This window comes from Salvia miltiorrhiza, chromosome 7 (genome assembly GCF_028751815.1).
Source record: "Salvia miltiorrhiza cultivar Shanhuang (shh) chromosome 7, IMPLAD_Smil_shh, whole genome shotgun sequence".
NCBI lineage: Eukaryota > Viridiplantae > Streptophyta > Magnoliopsida > Lamiales > Lamiaceae > Salvia > Salvia miltiorrhiza.
The window spans coordinates 1,531,500-1,554,710 of record NC_080393.1 but is presented as its reverse complement, the minus strand read 5'-3'; the positions used below and the strand labels follow the sequence as shown (position 1 = coordinate 1,554,710).

General features: G+C 33.7%; 3 protein-coding genes across 6 annotated transcripts; all 3 read left to right on the top strand.

Moving 5' to 3' along the window:
* Positions 1-6,921: 6,921 nt before the first annotated feature.
* Positions 6,922-23,179, top strand: LOC130991436 (protein RDM1). Of its 4 annotated transcripts, none has more exons than XM_057915667.1 (3): positions 6,922-7,050; positions 21,923-22,063; positions 22,770-23,179. In XM_057915667.1, the coding sequence occupies exons 2-3, from the start codon at positions 21,931-21,933 to the stop codon at positions 23,141-23,143; spliced, it is 507 nt and encodes a 168-aa protein (XP_057771650.1). In that variant the 5' UTR covers positions 6,922-7,050; positions 21,923-21,930; the 3' UTR covers positions 23,144-23,179. The 4 variants fall into 4 exon arrangements, with proteins under 4 accessions (XP_057771650.1, XP_057771646.1, XP_057771648.1 ...); XM_057915663.1 differs by lacking the exon at positions 6,922-7,050 and adding an exon at positions 18,897-19,078; XM_057915665.1 differs by lacking the exon at positions 6,922-7,050 and adding an exon at positions 18,897-19,098.
* On the top strand, positions 10,441-12,684 carry LOC130993020 (putative late blight resistance protein homolog R1A-10). The gene has a single exon (XM_057917741.1). It carries the CDS (start codon positions 10,441-10,443, stop codon positions 12,682-12,684), a length of 2,244 nt encoding a protein of 747 aa, XP_057773724.1.
* On the top strand, positions 13,222-16,412 carry LOC130991430 (putative late blight resistance protein homolog R1B-16). Its single transcript, XM_057915656.1, has 2 exons — positions 13,222-15,946; positions 16,151-16,412. The coding sequence occupies exon 1, from the start codon at positions 13,359-13,361 to the stop codon at positions 15,942-15,944; it is 2,586 nt and encodes an 861-aa protein (XP_057771639.1). The 5' UTR covers positions 13,222-13,358; the 3' UTR covers positions 15,945-15,946; positions 16,151-16,412.
* Positions 23,180-23,211: the final 32 nt, after the last annotated feature.

Genomic DNA, 23,211 nt, shown 5'->3' with positions numbered 1-23,211 from the left:
AATGTAATTAAATTTTGTTACACATGAAGATTTAAATGAGCACACAATCAAAAACTAATTAAAAATCTATGATGTCATTGAATATGTGTTTGGATTTGAATCTTAATATGTCTTAAGAATTTCAACTCTTAAGACGCTCTCATCTAAGTTTTTTTTTATAGTTATTTATTTATTTATTCTATGCTTTAGTACTTAAAAAAGAAATGCATTGTTAAACTACACTTAATCATCATTGAGGATTCATTTATTGCCAAAAGGAATTGTTTTTGTTATAAAGTCATTCAAGTGCTGCATATGTTTTGTGGTTTCTTTTTTATCCCCTAAAATACAGATGTGGGTCATTATTATTAATCATAATCTAGAAGCTTTGTCATTAATAAAATGAGGCTTTTGCAAGGAAAAGTAACAAAATCTAACTGTAATTACCGAAAATTGCCTATATATATAGAGGGTTTATTTGATTCGATGCATCTAGCTAGCCTCTATTTTACGTGGAAAACATACATATATATTTGATAGAGTTAATTGTGTGTAAGCACACGAAGTATACTCAAATTTTAATTTTTAACTTTATCTATTTTTTGTTAAAAAATACATAAATTTTTAACTATTTGAAATTTGACGTGAGACCAAAAATTTGCTGGTCAATAACTTGATTGCCTGAAGTTTAATGGGTAATCCGAAGGTACTGGTGAAAAGCTTTTGACGTTATTTTTCTAATGATACTTATATTGTTGGGTTTTGGTCACTAGAAGTGGTCGGAGAAAATAAAAAATGTAGAGTTTTATGACATCAACTTTCATGCCATTTTTCAACCACTTCCGATGATCAAGACTCAACAATATAAGTATCATTAGAAAGACAACGTCAAGAGCTTTTCAACGGTACCTTCAAATTTTCCTTCGGACTCCAGACAATTAAATTATTAGCCAACGAACTTTTGGTTCACGTCAAATTTCAAAAAAAAAAAATTATGTATTTTTTATTAAAAAAATAGATTTAATTAAAAATCAAATTTCGGATACGTATATATTTATAGGCAGTTAACCATATATTTACATATAGCGCAAATAATTTTCTCAAACGGGAAAAACATAAATTAACCTTATAAGACATTAATTTCATTTTACAATTTAGTTAATTTATCTTTGTAAATATATTCAAATTAAATTCGTAGACAACTTTTAAAATTTATACTACCCTTTGGCCGGCGGCCGCTCCGGCGCCGGCAGCCGCCGCCCTTATCGGAATTCATGCAACCACCCCGCGGCTCAACACTCAAAAATCATGCTCAACAATAAAAGCATCAAAAGCCCACCTAAAAAAAGATTAAAAAAAGAATTACAAGAAAAAGCACTTAGTATCATTAATTTAATTTAATTCTTACATTACAATAATATTTAGTTGACTGGCCTTGAAAATCCTCACTAACATGCTAAAATAAAAAAAGAGATTAGTTGTCCATGTCTTTTGGCTTGCCATCAATCAATCCTCATCATTATTTATAAGGGGTTGGGCAAAGCAAGCAAATTAAATTAACTAATTAATTAAGGAAATTATTATGTGATTATGGGAAAAATTAGTATATTTATTTAGCTGACGGCGCAAGTGCTATTATTTGGTCCCATAAATGATAATAACTTTAGTTAAGAAAATAGAAAATAGAAAATAGAATAAATTATGGAGTATTAAATGTATTATTATTGTAAATAACTCCACTAGCTATAACAAGTGAAGCATCCACTATCATTTTAGACCTTATTTTTGGGTCCCCAAATTTTTGTGATGATTATTATTTTGTATAAAGCCATTTCTGCATGGTTGGGGATTTTATTTTTTTTGGTGGGTGCTTGATTGTCAAATTTAAAGCCCTTGTGCCCCATGATGTTAATGGCAGTTTTTTATTTTCATGTTGTTTAATATATGAATACAAATGAAATAAATACGACCTTATCAAATATACATGGAGAGTTGTGTAGTTAAATATCAAAAAAATTGCTTCACTCAAATTATGAATGCTTGTGTTAAATTTGTTATAAGTGATAAGGATAAGGTCATTTTCACTTGATTACTTATATGAATGAAAAGAATATTTAATATAAGTATTTTTTATTTTTTAATAAATAAATAGTTTTAAAAATAGTGTGACAGTGGACTCGAACCTAATACATCTTTGAAGCAAATATGAGTAACTATTAAAAGTATAGTAGTGTTTCTTTAACAATAATACTATATACTATTGTCTTTGAGCATTAATGTTTCCTCCACAATTAAATTATTTATGTTCAACTATAGTATTTTAAAATTAAAATTAATTATTTATAATATATTATTATTATTATTATTATTATTATTATTATTATTATTATTATTATTATCGGAATTTCTCAATAAACTTAAAAATTACTTTTAAATTTCATTGGATTATGATTTGAATCCAACTTAAATGAGTTTATAACAGCTTTAAACTCGGATAATTACAATTTGAAATTTGATTAATTAACGTATTACTTTTATATGGGGTATATAATTAAGCGATTCAAACTCGATCGAGCTTAGAATTTAGATACAATTTGAATTTGTTATATACGAACCCATATATATTATGTGTTGGTTGATTGAGTCATCACATAATTACATCATGCCCCATTCTAAAAATTAGACTTTTAATAGGATTTAATTAGTTAATTTTAATTATGATTTGCTCTAATTAATAATGCTCTCTAGCTATACCCGTGTCTACTATGGTAGATGACTCATCCTACCCAGTTTAGCTAAATGTTTTGTACTATTAGTGCAAAAAAACAACAAATTAAAAGAATAACAAAAGAAAAAAAAAAAAAAACCTTAGTGCACTAATTCTATTCCACTTGTCTATGCTAAATTTATTGCAAGCTCTAAAATGATTCGCATCATCTTTTTTTTTAAGGAAAAAATTTATATATTGGAATACAATTAAGCACGAGCTAGTGACAACAGTTATAAATTAATTCATCTCATGCACAAAAATCTAATTATATTAATTAACAAATTTTTCCTGTAAAACTTTGGTAGTAAAGCACTCGTTATTTTTTCTTAAATAGTGATTTTGTATGTCATCACAAATAGAGAGAGTTGTAAAACACTCGTTATTTTCACTTTTTTTTTTGGAAAATTCAAATGTTTGTCTACTGTAATGTTATCTTATTCAATAATGTATTGACATACTGGTGATATTCAACATCAACTTGATTGCATCAAATGTAATAATTATGATGAAAAAATATTTTTCTTTCTCTTCCCAGGAATAATCGGCTGTCGATGAAGAGAATATTCCTAATGTCAAATTTTAAAGGTCTTAAATTCGAATCGCATCTATATTTTTATATATCTAATAAATCTCTATTTACATTTTGTTGTTAATTTTTTTAAAAGTTAAATTTATTCACTTCATATTTAAAATGACATTTCGTCTATGTTGTACATTGCCAACTATGCGATGAGATGCCAGAAATCACTTCTAAATTAAAATTGGCACAAATTCGATTTATTTGACTTGAGTAATATATTAATAATTTTATTAAACTCAAATGATCACAAATTCATATATTCATCATATTAAACTAGTGTACATGTCCTTCTATATTTGAAATTTTTAGGAGGCTTTCTCAATAATCAATTAATAAAAGAGGGAGTTTAAATAAAGGAAGTATAATAAAGTAGGGAAGTGTTTGAAAACTAAGAGAGTCATGGGCCCTTATTGGGAAGTGAATATCTAAAGGCATGCAAGAATTAAAATATGGTCCTACTTTGATTATCTTTTAACAAAATTGTGATGCAAATTTACGTGACAATATATCTCTCTAAATAATTTGGTTTTACATTCAACCAAGACATGATTAAAAGTGAGTTTGAAGTTGATTTTTTTTTTCTTTTCCTTTCTTTTTCTCTTGGGAGTCAAATATGCTTCATTGGAAAATAGAAAAGGATGTACTAGTATTTAGTAATATCTATTAATTATACTATTTCCATCACTAATTTCAATTTCTTGATGGGAAACACTCACCCCCCCCCCCCCCCAAAAAAAAAAAAAAAAAAAAACTAGAATATTTTTTTTAAGACCTGGATTTTATCTGTTTAATTCTTAGGAACGCAGAGTTCCATAATTAAGGATTTTCTTAAAACAATTGTTTTTAACAAGCATGATTCAAATGAGTTCCTAATGATTTGGAATTTCTTTATTCGTTAATCAAGAATATCTAAATGGAGGATTATATTATGGTATACATGCAATGCTAAATAAAAAGAAAAAATAAATTTAAAAAAAAAAAAAGAAAAATGGGTAGATGCCAATTGAATCTTTTCCACATTCATGCTATATGAAACCAAACAAAGAATCTTAGCATATATATCATGTTTGAGATGAAAGAAAGAATATATCTTACTATAAATAATTGATGTAGCTAGCGACCTTTCCTTCATTTAGGACAAGATCGTATTCAATTCATGCTATAAATCATGTGTTTGATATCCAGAGGACATATATAATATTATAATGGTTTGAATTTTGTAAAAAAAAAAAATATGTATCAAATAATAAACTTTTGTATAAGTCCAACAAAATCAAAGTTCCGTATGAACAGACATTTTCAACTGAGTTCAAATCATGAAGGAACAAGATTTTCACTATACTAATTACTCTCTCCGTCTCATTACAAATGCCTCACTTTCTATAATGGAATGTCTCATTCCTTTTTTGACAATATATTCTCTTTTTATACCTAATATTTAAATAATTTTTACCAACCCACTTTATCTACTTTGAACACATTTCTTAATCTCCGTGTCAAAAAGTAATGAGACATCTGTAATGGGACGGAGGGAGTAGATACGTCTGTTCATGAATTATATTGATTTATTCGTATAATTTAAAGATTAATTTATTCATTATTCTCCATTATCTCAATATATAACATTCTCCATGGAACCACACACACACATATATATATATATATATATATATAGAGAGAGAGAGAGAGAGAAAGAGAGATGTCATCCAATGGGAATACTATCTTTTTCGAGAATAAGAATTGATTTGAATAAATCAGTAAACTATATGAATAAGCTTCTTGTAATGCATGGATAATCATTCAAACATGAGTTCGAACATCGAGGAGGGCAAAATTCACCATATTATCTTAATATGTTATTTATTAATTTATAAGTTAATCCTATATATATATATATATACACACACTATATTGTATTATATGTTTTCTACACATATATAACTAAAACATATCCATATGTATCATTGATAGATGAAAGGTATGAAATGAAAGATTGAGGACGCAGTCAAAGAATAGCTTTACGGCCCCATTGAATGAATAGTTATCTCTTCTCTTTTTCACTTTTTTATTTATATCATTTTCTTTAGAAGATTGGTATCTTCTACATTCAAAATCATCAAAACTTTTTTTCTTTTTTTCTCCCGTCATTTCCTATATATATATATATATATATATATATATATATAGTGTATTGCAATTTCATGTGATGATTATTCTATTTTTGTCCTATCCCATTATGTAAATACCAATACCAATGTCGTGGCTTATGAAAGGATTCTTAATTCCACGAGTTTTAATAAAAGTAATTGAATTATTATAAATATATAAATGATAAATATAATTTTAATAATAATTTATTGTATTATTTTTCTGAATGTACTAAAATGATAAAATTTAATTAATTTTCAGAGCCGAACGAGGTATTATTTTTTTCTACAGAAACTACAAAATATCATCAATCAAATCAATTTGAAATTAAATTCTAATTGATGACTCATGTTTCAATATAGTATAGAATATAGATTTGAGAATAAAGATTTTTTTATAATTAGGTGCATTAATTTTGAAATAAATGCTAAGAAACATAAGTTTGGGCATTTTGTGGTTCTCATACTCTTGTGGGACTCATTCCACTCCATCCATTTTGCATGTCATATTCATTATCTATGTCCATGTATATTCAACTTATTCTCTTAATCTTCTCAAACATAGTAGATTCCAATAGTGATGTTCAAAAATAAATTAAGAGAGTTTTAACTCCAAAAAAATATTAAATCTCTTGATGTTTTTCACCGTTGAATGGTGTTGAGGTCCTGCCTGCATGTGAGTTGCATAATTAATTGTATTCAGATACCTCTTGTAACTTAAAAAAAAGTTGCATCATAGAATTCAAATCTTTATGTCCAAATATACCCAATTCGGATTCTTGTAAAGCAAAATCATCTAATCCTCCAATATTAAAAGTGAAAGAAATAAATCCTACACAATCAAGTCAACTAATGTTCTTCACCATAAAATAATACTCCACCGAAAGGATTGGGATTTGCATATTCCTTAACCTTGTCTTTACTCAATCTATTTTAATTATATCTTCTACATCAATAAAACATACTTATCCTATTATGCCATCAAACAATGAAAAATAATGTTTTAAGTGAGAACATTACATTTCATCCTCTCGGAACATACGAGTCTGGTCTCAAATTCATTTCTCGTTATAATATGAACGTTAATCGAGCCAACTCTATTAACTGTCGTACTATTAGATTTGAGACAATCAAGTTTATCCTTTGCTAGACTAATTCTTTCGATCCACTTCGTTTTCGGTCTATTTGGATCAACCCATCAGATATCCGGATTTACATCCCTAGTTATTGCTACAAATGGAGCATAAGAAAATCTCGTGGAAAATCAAATTTTTTCTTCCAATAAAGGCTATAATTAAGATGGGCCGAGAAGTATGGTTTACATGGGCCTCAAAGCCCATCGCATGCTGATTGGGCCATTAAATATGCACTATATATTGCTCAAGTTTGATTTTTGCATACCAAAATCAAGCCTATAAAAATTAAAGAAATTAAAAATAAAAATAAAGGAAAAGCAACTCTGCGGTATAATTGATTTTGCTCTATTTGGATATAATCCTTTTCTTTTTTTTAGGAAAATTTGGATATCTGATTTTGCTCTATTTGGAACCAGCCAAGAACTCTCTCTGCATCTTGTAAGTTGATTTTAAATGAGGTATTAGAGAATTCCCCACATTCTGTAATCAAGAATTCAAAATTAATGTTTCTTTATCTTTTGAATTTTTCTGTTACTGCTGGAAATTTGATCTTGGAGTTAACAAGGGTTGCTAGCAATTTGATTTTTTTATCAGTCTTTCTTGCTCACGCATTAGTATAAAACAGACGATACATTGCACGTATGTTTTACTATTTATTTACTAATTCTTGTTTTTCTTGACATTTTAGCTTTGTGCTGTGATGAAGTTGTAAAGGAATTTGTCCTTTGGTTTATTGAAGTTTATGATTTTGCTTAACATGAATGCTTATAATGGTATATACTCTCTGGAAATGAAGGGCTTTGGTATATTGAATTTGGGGGTTTTTGTTGTGGATAATGGGGCAAAAATATTTTTGGCTCATTTTCCTTCTGTTAAAATATGAATCAAATATATATCTAAATTTAGTATATTTTCTTCTTCGTTCTTGGGTCCTAGGATAGTTCCATGCTTATATGCTTGCTTAATGAGTTTATATCTCGACTGCTTTAACCGGAGGCGTGTCTTTGATTGTGTTGGTTTAAGTAGTTTGTGACTTCTTCGGTAGAGAGGTTGGTAATGATATAGAGAGCATATTCATGCACTTGAGCTATGTAATTTGATTTGTGAATCAAAAAGAGAGAAGGTGCTAGATATGAAAAAGTGAGTTGATGTTTGGGGACATGTTGGGTAAATTGAGTATCTTTGTTCATGATGAGAAAGGCGATACATGAGGCGAAAGTTTAAGCTTTAGCATTTCTGTTAGTCCCTATTTAGAAGATAACGATAGCGTGTAAGTGAAGCTCATGGAAGAGAAAACAATGGAAAGAGAACCGGGTCATAAAGAACTCTAAGAAGCATCTGAAAATCTATTTAGTTCCAAGTGATCTAAACTCATTCCTAGCAAGCCATGATAGTTTCTTGAAGTTGCAATTTCAGGTAATCTATTCTGTGGGCCGATTATTTGGTATCTATTTGAATTGCAAAATGTACTTTGCTGATTGCATTTAAACGATTATGGTTGTGTGCATTAGTACACTTAAGTAAAATGTTGGCAACCTTAGCAGCTAGACAAAAACTCGTAATTTAGCTTTTAGAAAATGAAATGCAGGAAAGCAGAGCGCTAGCTAATGATACGAGAACAAAGGAAAGTTCCTTCATATGCTGTGATTGTAAGAAAAGTCTCTAGCAGTAGGCGAGTGAGGTCACGACACGAAAACAAGTGCCGCTGACCTTAAATAAAATGTTTTAAGAGTCCTTAAAAGATTCATGATTCTATTCAGTTGTGTGGTTCCTGGCATATGCAGCGAGGAACTAAGTGAAATTGTGTAGCTGATTCTCATTTGGCTAAGGGCCTATGGAATCATCGGCTGTATGTGCCTTCCTTTTGGAATTATGATATTCTGATGCATGATATTCTTTTATATATGTTATTTCTAGGTAATTCCGTAATCTAAATCGTAGCCCACACGTGCAAGTGAGTCTCTCGAAATGTAAAGAAATAAATGTTGAATCTCCTCTGGATCCATCGAAGAAACCGAGAGCAAACAACACAAGTCATCAGCAATCCCCGCGTACGAGGAACATCCACGAGTCAAGAGACGAAAAGCACTACCCTCAAACCCTAGAGAAACCCTAGAGGAACCCTAGCGGCAGGAGCAAAAAATCTCAAAAAAAAAATTATTTTACAATAATGATTTTTATGCGTTGCAATTCTCCTTGCAAAGTTTTAACCGTCTTAATTTTTTGAAATTACTCTTTATGAACTTGAAAATTAGTTTAAAAGGCATTTTTTGTAATTTAAATGACATTATAATTATAATTGTGTTAATGATTATTATTTCTTTTTAGTTTAATTTAGTTTTTTTACTTAACGATTCATTTTATTTTTTTAAAAAAAGTTGAAAGTCTGACTCCGCCACTGTTACGAATGAAGAAATGAGCCATCATCGAGGACGAATAGAGTATTTACTAAGGATGGTTATCCATCATAATTCAACCTTCAAACCGTTAATTAAAATATTATATTGATTTCAAACGAAATAATACTAACAGAGAATTCAACATCAAAACACTAGATTTTTCTATGTCTTCACCAAAATTAACTCTCTACACAATTAGAATCAAGATTTTACTAAAGATCTAATCTTTGTAAGCATAAAACAATCAGGAATGCAAGAAAAAATAACACAAAAATCATTAACCCTAGTTCGTCACAACATATATTCAGTGGTGCTGCCAAATTAGAGATTTTTCACTACTATTTTCGAATACAATTATAGAGAATAAAGCGACTACTTATAAGAAACAATAACATTGATCCACCCCAAATAAGTATATGCCAAAATTGACTAGCAACACCTTTATTAACACGATGTGGCCGGATGATCACTACTTTCAAGCTCCATTTCTAAACATCTTGACGCTAACAATCTAGATTCTATGAAGATCAAAACTTTCACAATGCTACTAAAAATTTACTAACAATCTAGATTCAATCATTCTACCAAAGATACAATCCATCTTGATGCTAAAAACATTGTAACAATCAAGATTCCATCATTCTACCAAAGATGCAATCTTTCTTGATGCTAAAAACTTTCTAACAATCAAGATTCCATCATTCTACTAGATAACACTCTTTCTTGATGCTATAAACTTCCCAACATATATATAGCCTCAACAGCAGAGGATCTTAGCCCCAACATAATAATAAATAAATAAAAAAAACAGATGTTACTCCTGTCATTTTTAATTAGTTGATATTGATAATTAATAGAGGAAATACTTAGAATATAAATGGTGAGAGGAGATTAAATTTGAGTATGGAAAAAGAAATTTTGTTTAATATTTGTGCAAATTCGGGGTTGATTTTAACTTATTAGTTAAGTGTCTCTCGCATATTTTTGAAGAGAAGCAACTCTTACAATAGCATTCTCAATCAATTCATGACTTCAACACATAAATAAATAGATCAAAAAGTAAGATCTGCATACAGAAACAAGAATCGATTTTCTCTCAGAAACAATAAAAAATGAGATTTAATTAAATTCTCAAGGAAAGTGCAATACGAAACTAGACTGTATCCAAAAAAGATTTAGAAATAAACCATGAGTAATGAGACGAAGGGAGTAATATTTTAATGAGTGCAAATGGACATTAAAAAATTATTAAGTTATCATTTATGCAAACTACAACCACCCTATTAGAAATATAGCCAACTACTACAATTTTGTTTTATTTGCTCAAAGTCAATACAACAGTCAACAGCTGCGTAGCTATACAGATTGGATGATTGTTGTGATATCTTCAAATTTGCTTATCCTTTGTGAGTGAGAAGAGATCAGAAAAATGGCTTACAATCTTCAACCCCTCATCACCATCCTACAACAAATCTTGAATCCTGAACAATCACGCTGGATTGTTGATCACAACAAACCACAACTCGAATCCCTCCTCCAAAAAGCTGCTTCTCTGCAGCAGATTCTTGAAAAATCTTCACCCTCCAAAATCATAGATCCACTCATTGTTGAGCACTTTAGTCATCTTGCTTGGACCACAGTTTCACAAGATTATAATATGCGCTCAATTCTATTAAGCCTTCTTCAGTGCATAACTGGATCAGACTATGAACATGAGGGAGATGGTGAGTTGAAAGATATTTTGTATAAGAGCTTGTACGGTAGAAGATACATGATTGTATTAGACGATATTTGGAGCACCAAATTCTGGGATGAGATAAGGATGTACTTCCCGGACAACAATAAGGGGAGTCGGATTGTGATCACCACTAGGGAATCGGATGTCGCCAAATATGCAGACTCCAAGAGTCTGCTTCATAAGGTGAAGTTGCTGAGCGAGTCTCAAAGTTGGGATCTTCTTAGCCAAATTGTGTTTGGAGAAGAGGATTGGCCTCATGAGTTACAAGGGATAGGAGAGAAGATTGCGAGTGATTGCGGTGGGCTTCCTTTAGCTATCAATGTGATTGGAGGGCTGTTGTCAAAGGTGGAACGATTGAAAGGTGTTTGGGAGAATATTGGGAACGATGTAAGAGCTGCAATTGGTGAATCAGACAAGCAATTCTCCAATATACTATCCTTAAGTTATAACTATCTGCCGATTCACTTGAAACCATGTTTCCTCTATATGGCAGCATTCCCTGAAGATTCCGAGATTATGGCTTCGAGACTCATATGGAGGTTGGTAGCTGAAGGATTTGTGAAATCGAATGGAGATAAAAGTTTGGAGGAAGAGGCAGAGGATTATTTAAAGTCACTTGTAGAAAGGAATCTAGTTTCGGTTATTACAAGTTATGATTTTGATGGAAAAGCAGAGAGGTACAGCATGCATGATCTTTTGAGAGATTTATGCATTAAGAAAGCTGATGATGAGAGGTTTCTACATGTCAAGAATTCGACCGAGCTCACATTCTCTAACCAGCTGCGTCATGTGAGTATTCACACATTATATGGAATGGAAGATGATGAGTATGCTTCTTCATCAGAGATGTCACTTGTTCGATCATTTATACTATTTGTCAAGTTGGATAGGAATGTATCTCCCATGGTTTCCACATTAAGCTTGCTTAGGGTGTTGGATTTATTGGAAATGAGTAAGTATGATGAGATTGAGTTCCCGGAAGAAATATTACAACTTGTGAACTTACGCTACTTAGCTATCAATTGCAAGTCATTGCCAAGAAGTGGAATATCAAGATTGTGTAATTTGCAAACCTTAATTGCTGACCTATTCGACTATAGCTATTACCCAGCTGACTTGTGGGAGATGTCTGAGTTAAGACATCTCATCATATTAAGTGCATATGTGGATGAATATCTCATGATAGAAGATGATTACATGAAAAAAATTGTTCTGAAGAAGCTGCAGACGATACATAAGATGTTGCTAAGTCCGTCAGTGATTAGAAGGGGTTTCTTGGAAAGCATTCCAAATATAAAAAGCTTGCAAATCTGTTATGAGGTTGAAGGCTCATGGATGAGTGAAGTAGTTGATCTGAGTCATCTTCACAAACTCCAAACATTAAGCTGGGATTCATTGTCGAGTCAATGTTATGTGCACGCACTCAAATTTCCATCTACTCTTAGAGAATTAAATCTGTGGAATTGTGTAATAACTCCGGCAGCGACGACGGCTCTGTGTGCACTACCGAATCTGGAAGTTCTCAACATAAACTTTTGTACCTTCAAAAGCAATGAGACAGAAGAAGAAGAAGAAGAAGACGACGACGATAAAGAAAACGATGATGATGAAGAAGAAGAAGAAGAAGCAAACGAAGAGTGGGAAATAGCAGAAGGAGATGAATTCAGCTCATTGCAGATTCTACTACTCAATCAGTTAACGCTGGTGCGTTGGAGAGCTGATGAAACCAACTTCCCTAGACTTCAGCATCTCATTATAGGAGGTTGTAGGGAGCTAGAGGAAATCCCCGCCGGCATTGGAGAAATCCCAACCCTCCAATTAATCCACTTAGAATATTGCAGCGATTCTGCAGAGGCCTCAGCGAAACAGATTCAGGAGGAGCAACAATCTGAATACGGAAACTACCAACTCCAACTTCGTATCTCAAACTCCTAAGAGGTCAGTCTTATTATCACTCTCTGCCTATCCAAAAAGCATAAATAAAATCTTTCGCCTTGCTTTCCAAACACCTTTTCTCGCACATATATATTTGTATGATAATATTTTTATTTTTATTTTGGAGCAAAAATCTTACTTAATCATGTTGTTGGGTTTCATTAACCTGATGAATTTTCTTGTGTGGCATATATATCTACAGAGCACATAAAGAGGAAGAGAAAAGAAAGGAAGATGAAGATTGTTTTGTTTTAGATCAAGATTCCATCATTCTACCAAAGATGCAATCTTTCTTGATGCTAAAAACTTTCTAACAATCAAGATTCCATCATTCTACTAAAGATAACACTCTTTCTTGATGCTATAAACTTCCCAACATATAGCTAGCCTCAACAGCAGAGGATCTTAGCCCCAACATAATTAAAAAAAAAAAAAAAAAAGCAGATGTTACTCGAATTATAGCCAACTACAAAATTATTAAGTTATAGAGTTTATCATTTATGCAAACTACAAGTCTACAACCACCCTATTAGAAATATAGCCAACTATTACAATTTTGTTTATTTGCTCAAAGTCAATACAACAGTCAACATCTGCGTAGCGATATAGATTGGATGATTGTTGTGATATCTTCAAATTTGCTTATCCTTTGTGAGTGAGAAGAGATCAGAAAAATGGCTTACAATCTTCAACCCCTCATCACCATCCTACAACAAATCTTGAATCCTGAACAATCACGCTGGATTGTTGATCACAACAAACCACAACTCGAATCCCTCCTCCAAAAAGCTGCTTCTCTGCAGCAGATTCTTGAAAAATCTTCACCCTCCAAAATCATAGAGAATTTGGAAAGTCAAATCCAAGAAGCAGCACATAGAGCTGAAGATATCATTGAACCTCAGATGGTTGCTCAAATGCTTTCCAGCCCTGAAGGCGTGAGCTTTACTTTTTCAACGCCAGATCTACAACAAGAAATTCAACAACTTGATTCTGTAATGGAACAAGTGGTGAAGCTCGTGGAGGGGAAGACGATGCCGAGTGGCAGTTCATTGAGCGGTGCTTCTCTGTTGCCAGATCCGAGCTCGAAGAGCGTCGTGGTGGGAGTTGATGAAGCTTTGTTCCAGTTGAAGGATCGGCTGACCGGGATGCAGAGCAAGCTGGAGATCCTGCCCATCGTGGGTATGGGTGGTATAGGTAAAACCACTCTTGCTCGAACACTTTATCAAGATCCACTCATTCTTGACCACTTTAGCTATCTTGCTTGGACCACAATCTCACAAGATTACAATATGCTGTCAATTCTATTAAGCCTTCTTCGTTGCATAACTGGATCAGACTATAAACATAAGGGAGATGGTGAGTTAAAAGATATCTTGTATAAGAGCTTGTACGGTAGAAGATATATGATTGTATTAGATGATATTTGGAGCACCAAATTCTGGGATGAGATAAGGATGTACTTCCCGGACAACAATAACGGGAGTCGGATTGTGATCACCACTAGGGAATCGGATGTCGCCAAATATGCAGACTCCAATAGTTTGCATCATAAGGTGAAGTTGCTGAGCGAGTCTCAAAGTTGGGATCTTCTTAGCCAAATTGTGTTTGGAGAAGAGGATTGCCCTCATGAGTTACAAGGGATAGGGAAGAAGATTGTGAGTGATTGCGGTGGGCTTCCTCTGGCTATCAATGTGATTGGAGGGCTGTTGTCAAAGGTGGAAAGATTGAAAGGTGTTTGGGAGAATATTGGGAACGACGTAAGAGCTGCAATTGCTGAATCGGACAAGCAGTTCTTCAATATACTATCCTTAAGTTATAACCATCTGCCGCTTCACTTGAAACCATGTTTCCTCTATATGGCAGCATTCCCCGAAGATTATGAGATGAATGCCTCAAGGCTCATACAGATGTGGGTAGCAGAAGGATTTGTGAAATCGAATGGAGATAAAAGTTTGGAGGAAGAGGCAAAGGTTTATTTAAAGTCACTTGTAGAAAGGAATCTAGTTTCGGTTATTACAAGTTATGATTTTGATGGAAAAGAAACAAAGAGGTACAACATGCATGATCTTTTGAGAGATTTATGCATTAGGAAAGCTGATGATGACAAGTTTCTACGTGTCAAGAATTCCACATTCTGTAACCAGCTGCGTCGTGTGAGTATTCACACATCATATGGAATGGAAGATATTGATGAGTATGCTTCTTCATCAGAGATGTCACTTGTTCGATCATTTCTACTCTTGATCGAGTTGGATAGGAATGTACTTCCCATGGTTTTCACATTAAGATTGCTTAGGGTGTTGGATTTATTTGAAATGAATAAGTATCACTATAATATTGGGATTGAGATTGAGTTCCCGGAAGAAATATTACAACTTGTGAACTTACGCTACTTATCTATCAATTGCAAGTCATTGCCAAGAAGTGGAATATCAAGATTGTGTAATTTGCAAACCTTGGTTGCTAGTCTAGACGATGGCTCTTGTCCAGCTGAGTTGTGGGAGATGTCTGAGTTAAGACATCTCATCATGTTGGATGCAGATCTCAGGATAGAAGATGATTACATGAAAAAAATTGTTCTGAAGAAGCTGCAGACGATACGGAGTGTGAGGCTAAGTCCGTCAGTGATTAGAAGGGGTTTCTTGGAAAGCATTCCAAATATAAAAAGCTTGGGAATCCGGTATGATCTAGAAGGCTCATCAGGGATGAGTGAAGTAGTTGATCTGAGTCATCTTCACAAACTCCAAACATTAATCTGGAGTTCATTAGGGGATCAATATCTACACGTACCCAAATTTCCATCTACTCTTAGAGAATTAAGTCTGGAGTTTTGTGTAATTACTCCGGCAGCGACGACGGCTCTGTGTGCACTACCGAATCTGGAAGTGCTCAACATAGTGAGATGTAGCTTCGAAAGCAATGAGACAGAAGAAGAAGAAGAAGAAGAAGCAAATGAAGAGTGGGAAATAGCAGAAGGAGATGAATTCAGGTCATTGCAGTCTCTACAACTCGAAGAATGTTATGGACTGGTGCGTTGGAGAGCTGATGAAACCAACTTCCCTAGACTTCAGCATCTCATTATAGAAGGTTGTGATGCGCTAGAGGAAATCCCCGCCGGCATTGGAGAAATCCCAACCCTCCAATTAATCCACTTAGCTTATTGCAGCCCTTCTGCAGAGGCCTCAGCGAAACAAATTCAGGAGGAGCAGCAATTTGAATACGAAAACTACCAACTCCAACTTCGTATCTCAAACTCCTAAAGGTCAGTCTTATTATCACTCTCTGCCTATCCAAAAAGCATAAATAAAATCTTTCGCCTTGCTTTCCAAACACCTGTTCGCGCACATATATATTTGTATGATAATATTTTATTTTTATTTTTATTTTGGAGCAAAAATCTTACTTAATCATGTTGTTGGGTTTCATTAACCTGATGAATTTTCTTGTGTGGCATATATATCTACAGAGCACATAAAGAGGAAGAGAAAAGAAAGGAAGATGAAGATTGTTTTTCTTATTGGATTGTTTTTTCCTCTTTTGTTTCGTGTTGCTTGACAGTAGTAAAGTTGGCATGCATGATATTTAGCCGCCGCATTTAGGCTGCCTTTGTGCAAAATCTGGTTTGATTTTAAATTAGTTAAGTCTCTGATATTTTTGAAGAGAAGCAACTCTAGTAATAGCATTCTCAATCAATTCATACCTTCAACATATAAATAAATAGATCAAAAAGTCGATTTTCTCTCGGAAACAATAAAAAATGAGATCTAATTAAGTTCTCAAGGAAAGTTCAATACGAGATTCTGACTAGGGATGTCAATCTAGCCCGAAACTCGTGGGCAGGCCCGATTAACTCGTCAATCCTAGAGGGTTAGGGTTAAAAAATTTTAACCCGATAGGGTCGGCCCGACTAACCCGATGGGCTAGCCGAAACCCGAATACTTAACATAAAATATTTAGATATAAAAATTAAAAAATAACAAAATATTATAAAGTCTCATCATTTCACTTTTCTGTATTTTTTAGATGCTTTGATTCCATGAGTTCAAACTATTGTTGGATATTTTATTATTTTTTCTTTAACAAAGTTGAACATTTTAGGGTGCGTTCTCTTTGGTCACACCTACAGGTCATGATAATATTATCATGATTTGGGATGAAAATGTGGGAAAAGGGGCTGCCCGGGAAAATTTTCCCTCCTGCCCGGAGAAAATTTGCTAACAAAGAGAACACATGAAAAAGATGGAAAATGAGGGAAATTATTTGTTTTCCATTCTTTTCCCACAAAGAGAACGCAGCCTTATTGTTACCAACTTATGTTATATGTTATGTAATCTTGATTTTTTTTTCTTCAATATTTTATATTTTTGCATTTCATGCGAGTTATATAATTTATATCTTTGATTTATATATATATATATATATATATATCTATATATATATATATAAATATATATATATATATATATATTATACATTATACATTATACATTAGATCATTAAATGATTATTTTATTTTTACGCCTTTAATCCGATTAGTCCGATGGACTAGCCCGAAACTAGAACGTTTAGGGTTAGGGTTGAAAATTTATAACCCGACAAAATTCTCAGCCCGATTAGCCCGCACCCGATTAACCCGAAACTCGATAGGGCTGGCCCGATCTAGAAACAAACCATGAAAACTACAATCTACAACTGTCTAAACTTATAATAAATTGAGAATGAAACACGACTAAATCTCATTTAGTCTAAACACAGTAAATTATGGAACATAAGATCTCATTTGCCTAGTTATAACTATAACTAAGGGGGGTGTATTCGTTGTGGAATTTGATGGATTTCTATGGATTTTAAAAGTCTGGGTGTATTCGTTCAAGACTTTTAAAAGTCTGCAGAAATCTGGGTGTATTCGTTCAAGACTTTTAAAAGTCCTTATAAATCTGGGTGTATTCGTTCAAGACTTTTTAAAATCCATACAAATCTAGGTGTATTCGTTATTCCGTTGACTTAAAATCCGGAATGACTTTCATAGATTTCATCCAAAAAATACACACGACGAAATCCGGCCAAGAACCACGAGAATTGAAATCCATAAAATTTTAAGCGAGCGCTGAGTTCCAGCGCCCGCGGCCAAGAAGCCAGCGAGCGCTGGAACTCAACAATCGTTGAGAGTGTCCAGCGAGCGCTGGGTGTGCGCGGCCACTGGGTTCCCAGCGGCCGCTGGGTTGCCATAGTTGTATCTGGCATATTGTCTTGAGTGCATATTGTATCTGGCCTTTCGGTAACAGGAATTGCCATAGTTGGACTTTTATGGACAATATCATGCAATAGCAGTTTGACTTAAACGGGCATGAAATCTGAATTGTGATACATCATGCATTGTTTCATTAACACAATGCAATCTAGTTCGTCAGAGAATTGGTAGATTGCCGGCATGAATTTCCACGAATAATGTACATGGATTGGGGGAACTAGGTGCACTCTTCTATGACTAGTAAATTCGAATTTAACATTTATCAAAAAAAAAAAAAAATCGAATTTAACACAAACATAATCATGTTCTTGATTGTAGGGTCTTCGATTTTCCTTAATGTGATCTTTGATTATAAGCTTATGAACCTGCCTCCTTATTTCTTTTCACTGGAAGTTGATATTAACATAATATCAAAATCATCTGTTGGTGGAAACAGAGTGCTACGAAGATATAGGTGCATTATTTATTGTCAGAGTATAGATTGCAGAATACTTGGTGAGTTTCCAGAGATGTTCCATTCATGCCTTGAAATTGAATCAAGCATTATTGTGTAAAATCTCACTCACTTGTTTCAATCATTCTCCATGCTGGGTTTCCAGCGAGTGCTGGGTCTCTTCTAGCGGGCGCTGGTTCTCCGCGGGCGCTGGTTTCATGGAATTCAATTCCAAAATTATCCCATAAAGTCTTTGAAAATCAGTGAAAATCGGGGTGAAATCCAACCACGAATTCTTTGAAAGTCGTTTGGAATATATGTGAATTCCATGGTATTTAAATTCCATGGACTTTTTAAAGTCTGTGGAAATCCATAACGAATACACCCTCCTAAATCTCGTGGAAAATCAAATTTATTCTTCCAAAAAAGGTTAAATTAAGATGGGCCGAGATGTATGATTTACATGGGCCTTGAGGCCCATCACATGCTGGCTGGGCCCATTAAATATGCACTATATATATATATATTGCTCAAGTTTGATTTGCAAACCAAAATCAAGCCTCTAAAAATTAAAGAAATTAAAAATAAAAATAAAGGAAAAGCAACTCTGCGGTATAATCTGATTTTGCTCTATTTGGATATAATCTTTTTTTTTTTTGAGGAAAATTTGGAACCAGCCAAGAATCGGTTTCTCTCTCTCTCTGCATCTTGTAAGTTGATTTTAAATGAGGTATTAGAGAATTCCCCACATTCTGTAATCAAGAATTCAAAATTAGTGTTTCTTTATCTTTTGAATTTTTCTGTTACTGCTGGAAATTTGATCTTGGAGTTAATAAGGGTTGCTAGCAATTTGATTTTTTTATCAGTCTTTCTTGCTCACGCATTAGTACAAAACAGACGATACATTGCATGTCTGTTTTACTATTTATTTATTAATTCTTGTTTTTCTTGACATTTTAGCTTTCTGCTGTGCTGAAGTTGCAAAGGAATTTATCCTTTGGTTTATTGAAGTTTATGATTTTGCTTAACATGAATGCTCATTCTAATGCTTGCTCTTTTTGAAATGAAGGGCTTTGGTAATATTGAATTTTGGGATTTTTGTTGTTGATAATGGGGCAAAAATATTTTTGGCTCATTTTCCTTCTGTTAAAATATGAATCAAATAGATATCTAAATTTGTTTCTGTTTGCAAATAATATATCGGCTTGGAGAGGATTACGTGTTTTTTAGTATACTTTCTTCTTCGTTCTTGGGTCCTAGGATAGTTATATGCTTATATGTTTGCTTAGTGAGGTTATATCTCGAGTGCTTTAACCGGAAGCGTGACTTTGATTGTGTTGGTTTTGGTAGTTTATGACTTCTTCGGTAGAGAGGTTGGTAATGATATAGAGCATATTCATGCACTTGAACTATGTAATTTGATTCGTGAGTCAAAAAGAGAGAAGGTGCTAGATATGAAAAAGTGAGTTGATGTTTGGGGACATGTTGGGTAAATTGAGTATCTTTGTTCATGATGAGAAAGGCGATACATGAGGCGAAAGTTTAAGCTTTAGCATTTCTGTTAGTCCCTATTTAGAACATAACAATTATGTGTAAGTGAAGCTCATGGAAGAGAAAACAATGGAAAGAGAACCGGGTCATAAAGAACTCTAAGAAGCATCTGAAAATCTATTAGTTCCAAGTGATCTAAACTCATTCCTAGCAAGCCATGATAGTTTATTGAAGTTGCAATTTCAGGTTATCTATGCTGTGGGCTGATTATTTGGTATCTGTTTGAATCGCAAAATATACTTTGCTGATTGCATTTAAACGATTATGGTTGTGTGCATAAGTACACTTAAGTAAAATGTTGACAACCTTAGCAGCTAGACAAAAACTTGTAATTTAGCATCTAGAAAATGAAATGCAGGAAAGCAGAGAGCACTAGGTAATGATACGAGAACAAAGGAAATTTCCTTCATATGCTGTGATTGTAAGAAAAGTCTCTAGAAGTAGGCTAGTGAGGTCATGACACGACAACAGCTGCTGTCCTTAAACAAAATGTTAAGAGTCCTTAAAGATTCATGATTCTATTCAGTTGTGTGGTTCCTGGCATATGCAGCTAGGAACTAAGTGAAATTGTGTAGCTGATTCTCATTTGGCTAAGGGTCTATGAAATCATCGGTTGTATGTGCTTTCCTTTTGGAATTATCAATTATGATATTCTGATGCAACATCCTTTCTTGACTTCAGTCGCATGCTATTTTCTGTAAATGTTACCTTATCTTGATGTGTAAAGCTACAAACATATTAGTTAAGCACTGACTAGCTGATTCGACTTCATTTGATCTCGGGAATCCTTCAATTTCTTTTATATATGTTATTTCTAGGTAATTCCGTAATCTAAATCGTAGCCCACACGTGCAAGTGAGTCTCTCGAAATGTGAAGAAATAAATGTTGCTTATCTGGATTTTGTCTTATTGGTCGTGGGAGTGATGTTTATTTATTTCAACCGAATTTCATCTTGTCTTTATTAGTTGAAATATTTTGTAGAAAATAACACCCACCAAATCCCAGTAAATTTGATTTAAGTAAATCTGGGAATGAAAATTCTTAGGAAATACTACTAAATAAGAGCCCCAATTCTCGACTTAGATCTCTAACAGTAGATTCCCTATATTTCTCTAACCATTGTCTCCTGAACCAAGCGACTCCATTCTTACCCTGCTTACACAGCCAAGAAATCATGCGTCTTACTGCACCGCCTTATTTACGGGGTACATCCTCTTGATTCACTGATTCCGTTTTAGCTTGAACACTTTTAAAACCCTTCTAGTTTCAGCATCTCTTCAGCTTAACCTCAAATCTCAATGGTGAATCCTAGATATATTTTGGATTTTGGATCTTAATTCTGCAATTCTTTCTTTCCTTTTCTATCTCAATGGGATTGGACCCCTATTCTAATTTCAATCAAATTGTGAAAATATTTGTGATATTTGTATGCTTTTGGATCTTTTTTCATTTATATGACTGTTCTTTCTACTAGGATCAAGATATTCTTAGTGATTTTTCTGCTGGCTGTTGCGTTTTTATATTGCTCGGTGTACTTATATTTGGCGTAGCTGGTTTACTGCTAGTGAACCCCACTTTAGTAGATAGACAAGATCATGCTAGTTATTAATGCTTTTTTGGATACGGAGATCCTCAGCTTCAGTAAATCCTAATTGGGGATTTTTTTTGCAAATTCTTAGTATTTTGATTGTCATCAGTAAATAGCATCATATATCTGCAGCATTGATCTGTAGAATTTCTCCAGTAATTCATATGCATTTTCGGCACTAATCACTGATTTTGTGACATAAGTGTCAGATTTGTAACAGATTAAGGAACCAGTACATGAGTCGATGAAGCATAAACTAAAGAGTACAATCAATAAATACCTTTAGTTGTAATCTCTTTTATGGGCTCCAGTGTCAACTACTTAGCACTCCTTTTGTCGCATTTTGTTTCCAACGAATTCATCTAACAAACCCCCATTTTTTTTTTTTTTTTGTGAACGAACGTAACTGTGTAGGTGTAGCCATGAAGAGGCCTGCATCTAGTCAGCAAGTGGAGATTTCATCAGACGACGACTCGTCTTCATCTGAAGCGGAAAATGATGATTCACGGAGCCAGAAGCCAAATGACGAACCTGCCCTAGAATTATCTGCTGAAGGTATTTGAATTGCCCTCAATATTTCTAGTTTAGCTTTCTATCGGTTTTTATATATCTAGCTAGGGATCATGTTAATACATATTACGGTGACCGAGTGTCTTGTCATCCTTTTGATCCATGAACTGCTTATTTCATATATGAGCTAACTAATTATTCGATCTTGCATACCACCTGATTATGAGTTCATTTTACTTGGTGAATCGTACCATAAAATTTTCATAGGATGCCAGACACCGAGGTCATGAATTTGGTGCGTGAATACATTTTAGTCGAGTTGGAAAATCTCAAGTACAAATGGAGCTAGATAAGTTGTAGCAGAGCCTTTAAAGTAAAACAAAATGCATTTTTTGTGTCATCCCCTTCTTATTCTCTTTAATTTGAGATGTCATTATCACATACCTTGCTTTATTGGCTTTGTTGAAGTTTAGTTTTATCTAAAATTCTTGTTATGTTGATCTTGAGTTATCAATGGATTTCAGTTTTCTAATTTGTAACAGTTTTTATGTAGTTTAGTTTTATGTAGTTTTCTAATTTGTAACAGTTTTTATGTTATTTGGTGTCAAAAATGCACTAAATTGGTAAATAACATAAAGCATTTAGAGGAAAAACCAAAGAAAATGATAACAAGAAGCTATTATTCATAATCACCATGTTTAATTAGATACATCTCTTGCAAATGTTGATGCTTATGTAAGCTAAAATGCAGCATGGCTGTTCAGAAGAGCAGCAAGCTACCAAGAATACATGAAGTCGATCCCGATACCGACTAAGCGGAGCGCTGTTATTCCCTACACGTCGTGGACCGGACTCGGAGCCTCGATGAAGCAGATGTACGAGCAGCCTCTGCACTACCTCACCAACATCCACTTGCAGAGGATGGACCGGGAGAGGCTCGGAGCAGAGGACGAGGACGTCCCACTCGACTTGATCATCCATCCTTGTAAAGCCGAGGTGACCATCTGGCTCGTCGAAGAGATACACCGACGAACCTCGTCTCCGCATCACCTCGCTCAGCTCTGGGCAGCTGACCCTATGTATCATGCTTTTATAGACGCCATTTTCCCAAAGCTTGGATCTTGAATTTTAGTTTGGGATAATTTGTAGCTTTGATTTCAAGATGTTTGATGAAAGATCTGTATCATGTTTGT

Coding starts and splice junctions, on each gene's coding strand:
- LOC130991436 (XM_057915664.1), top strand. CDS start 21,095: ATGCGTCTTACTGCACCGCCTTATTTACGGG. Junction 21,126..21,922: donor TGCACCGCCTTATTTACGGG/GTACATCCTCTT, acceptor GTAACTGTGTAG/GTGTAGCCATGAAGAGGCCT. Junction 22,064..22,769: donor CCTAGAATTATCTGCTGAAG/GTATTTGAATTG, acceptor GCTAAAATGCAG/CATGGCTGTTCAGAAGAGCA.
- LOC130991430 (XM_057915656.1), top strand. CDS start 13,359: ATGGCTTACAATCTTCAACCCCTCATCACCATCCTACAACAAATCTTG.
- LOC130993020 (XM_057917741.1), top strand. CDS start 10,441: ATGGCTTACAATCTTCAACCCCTCATCACCATCCTACAACAAATCTTG.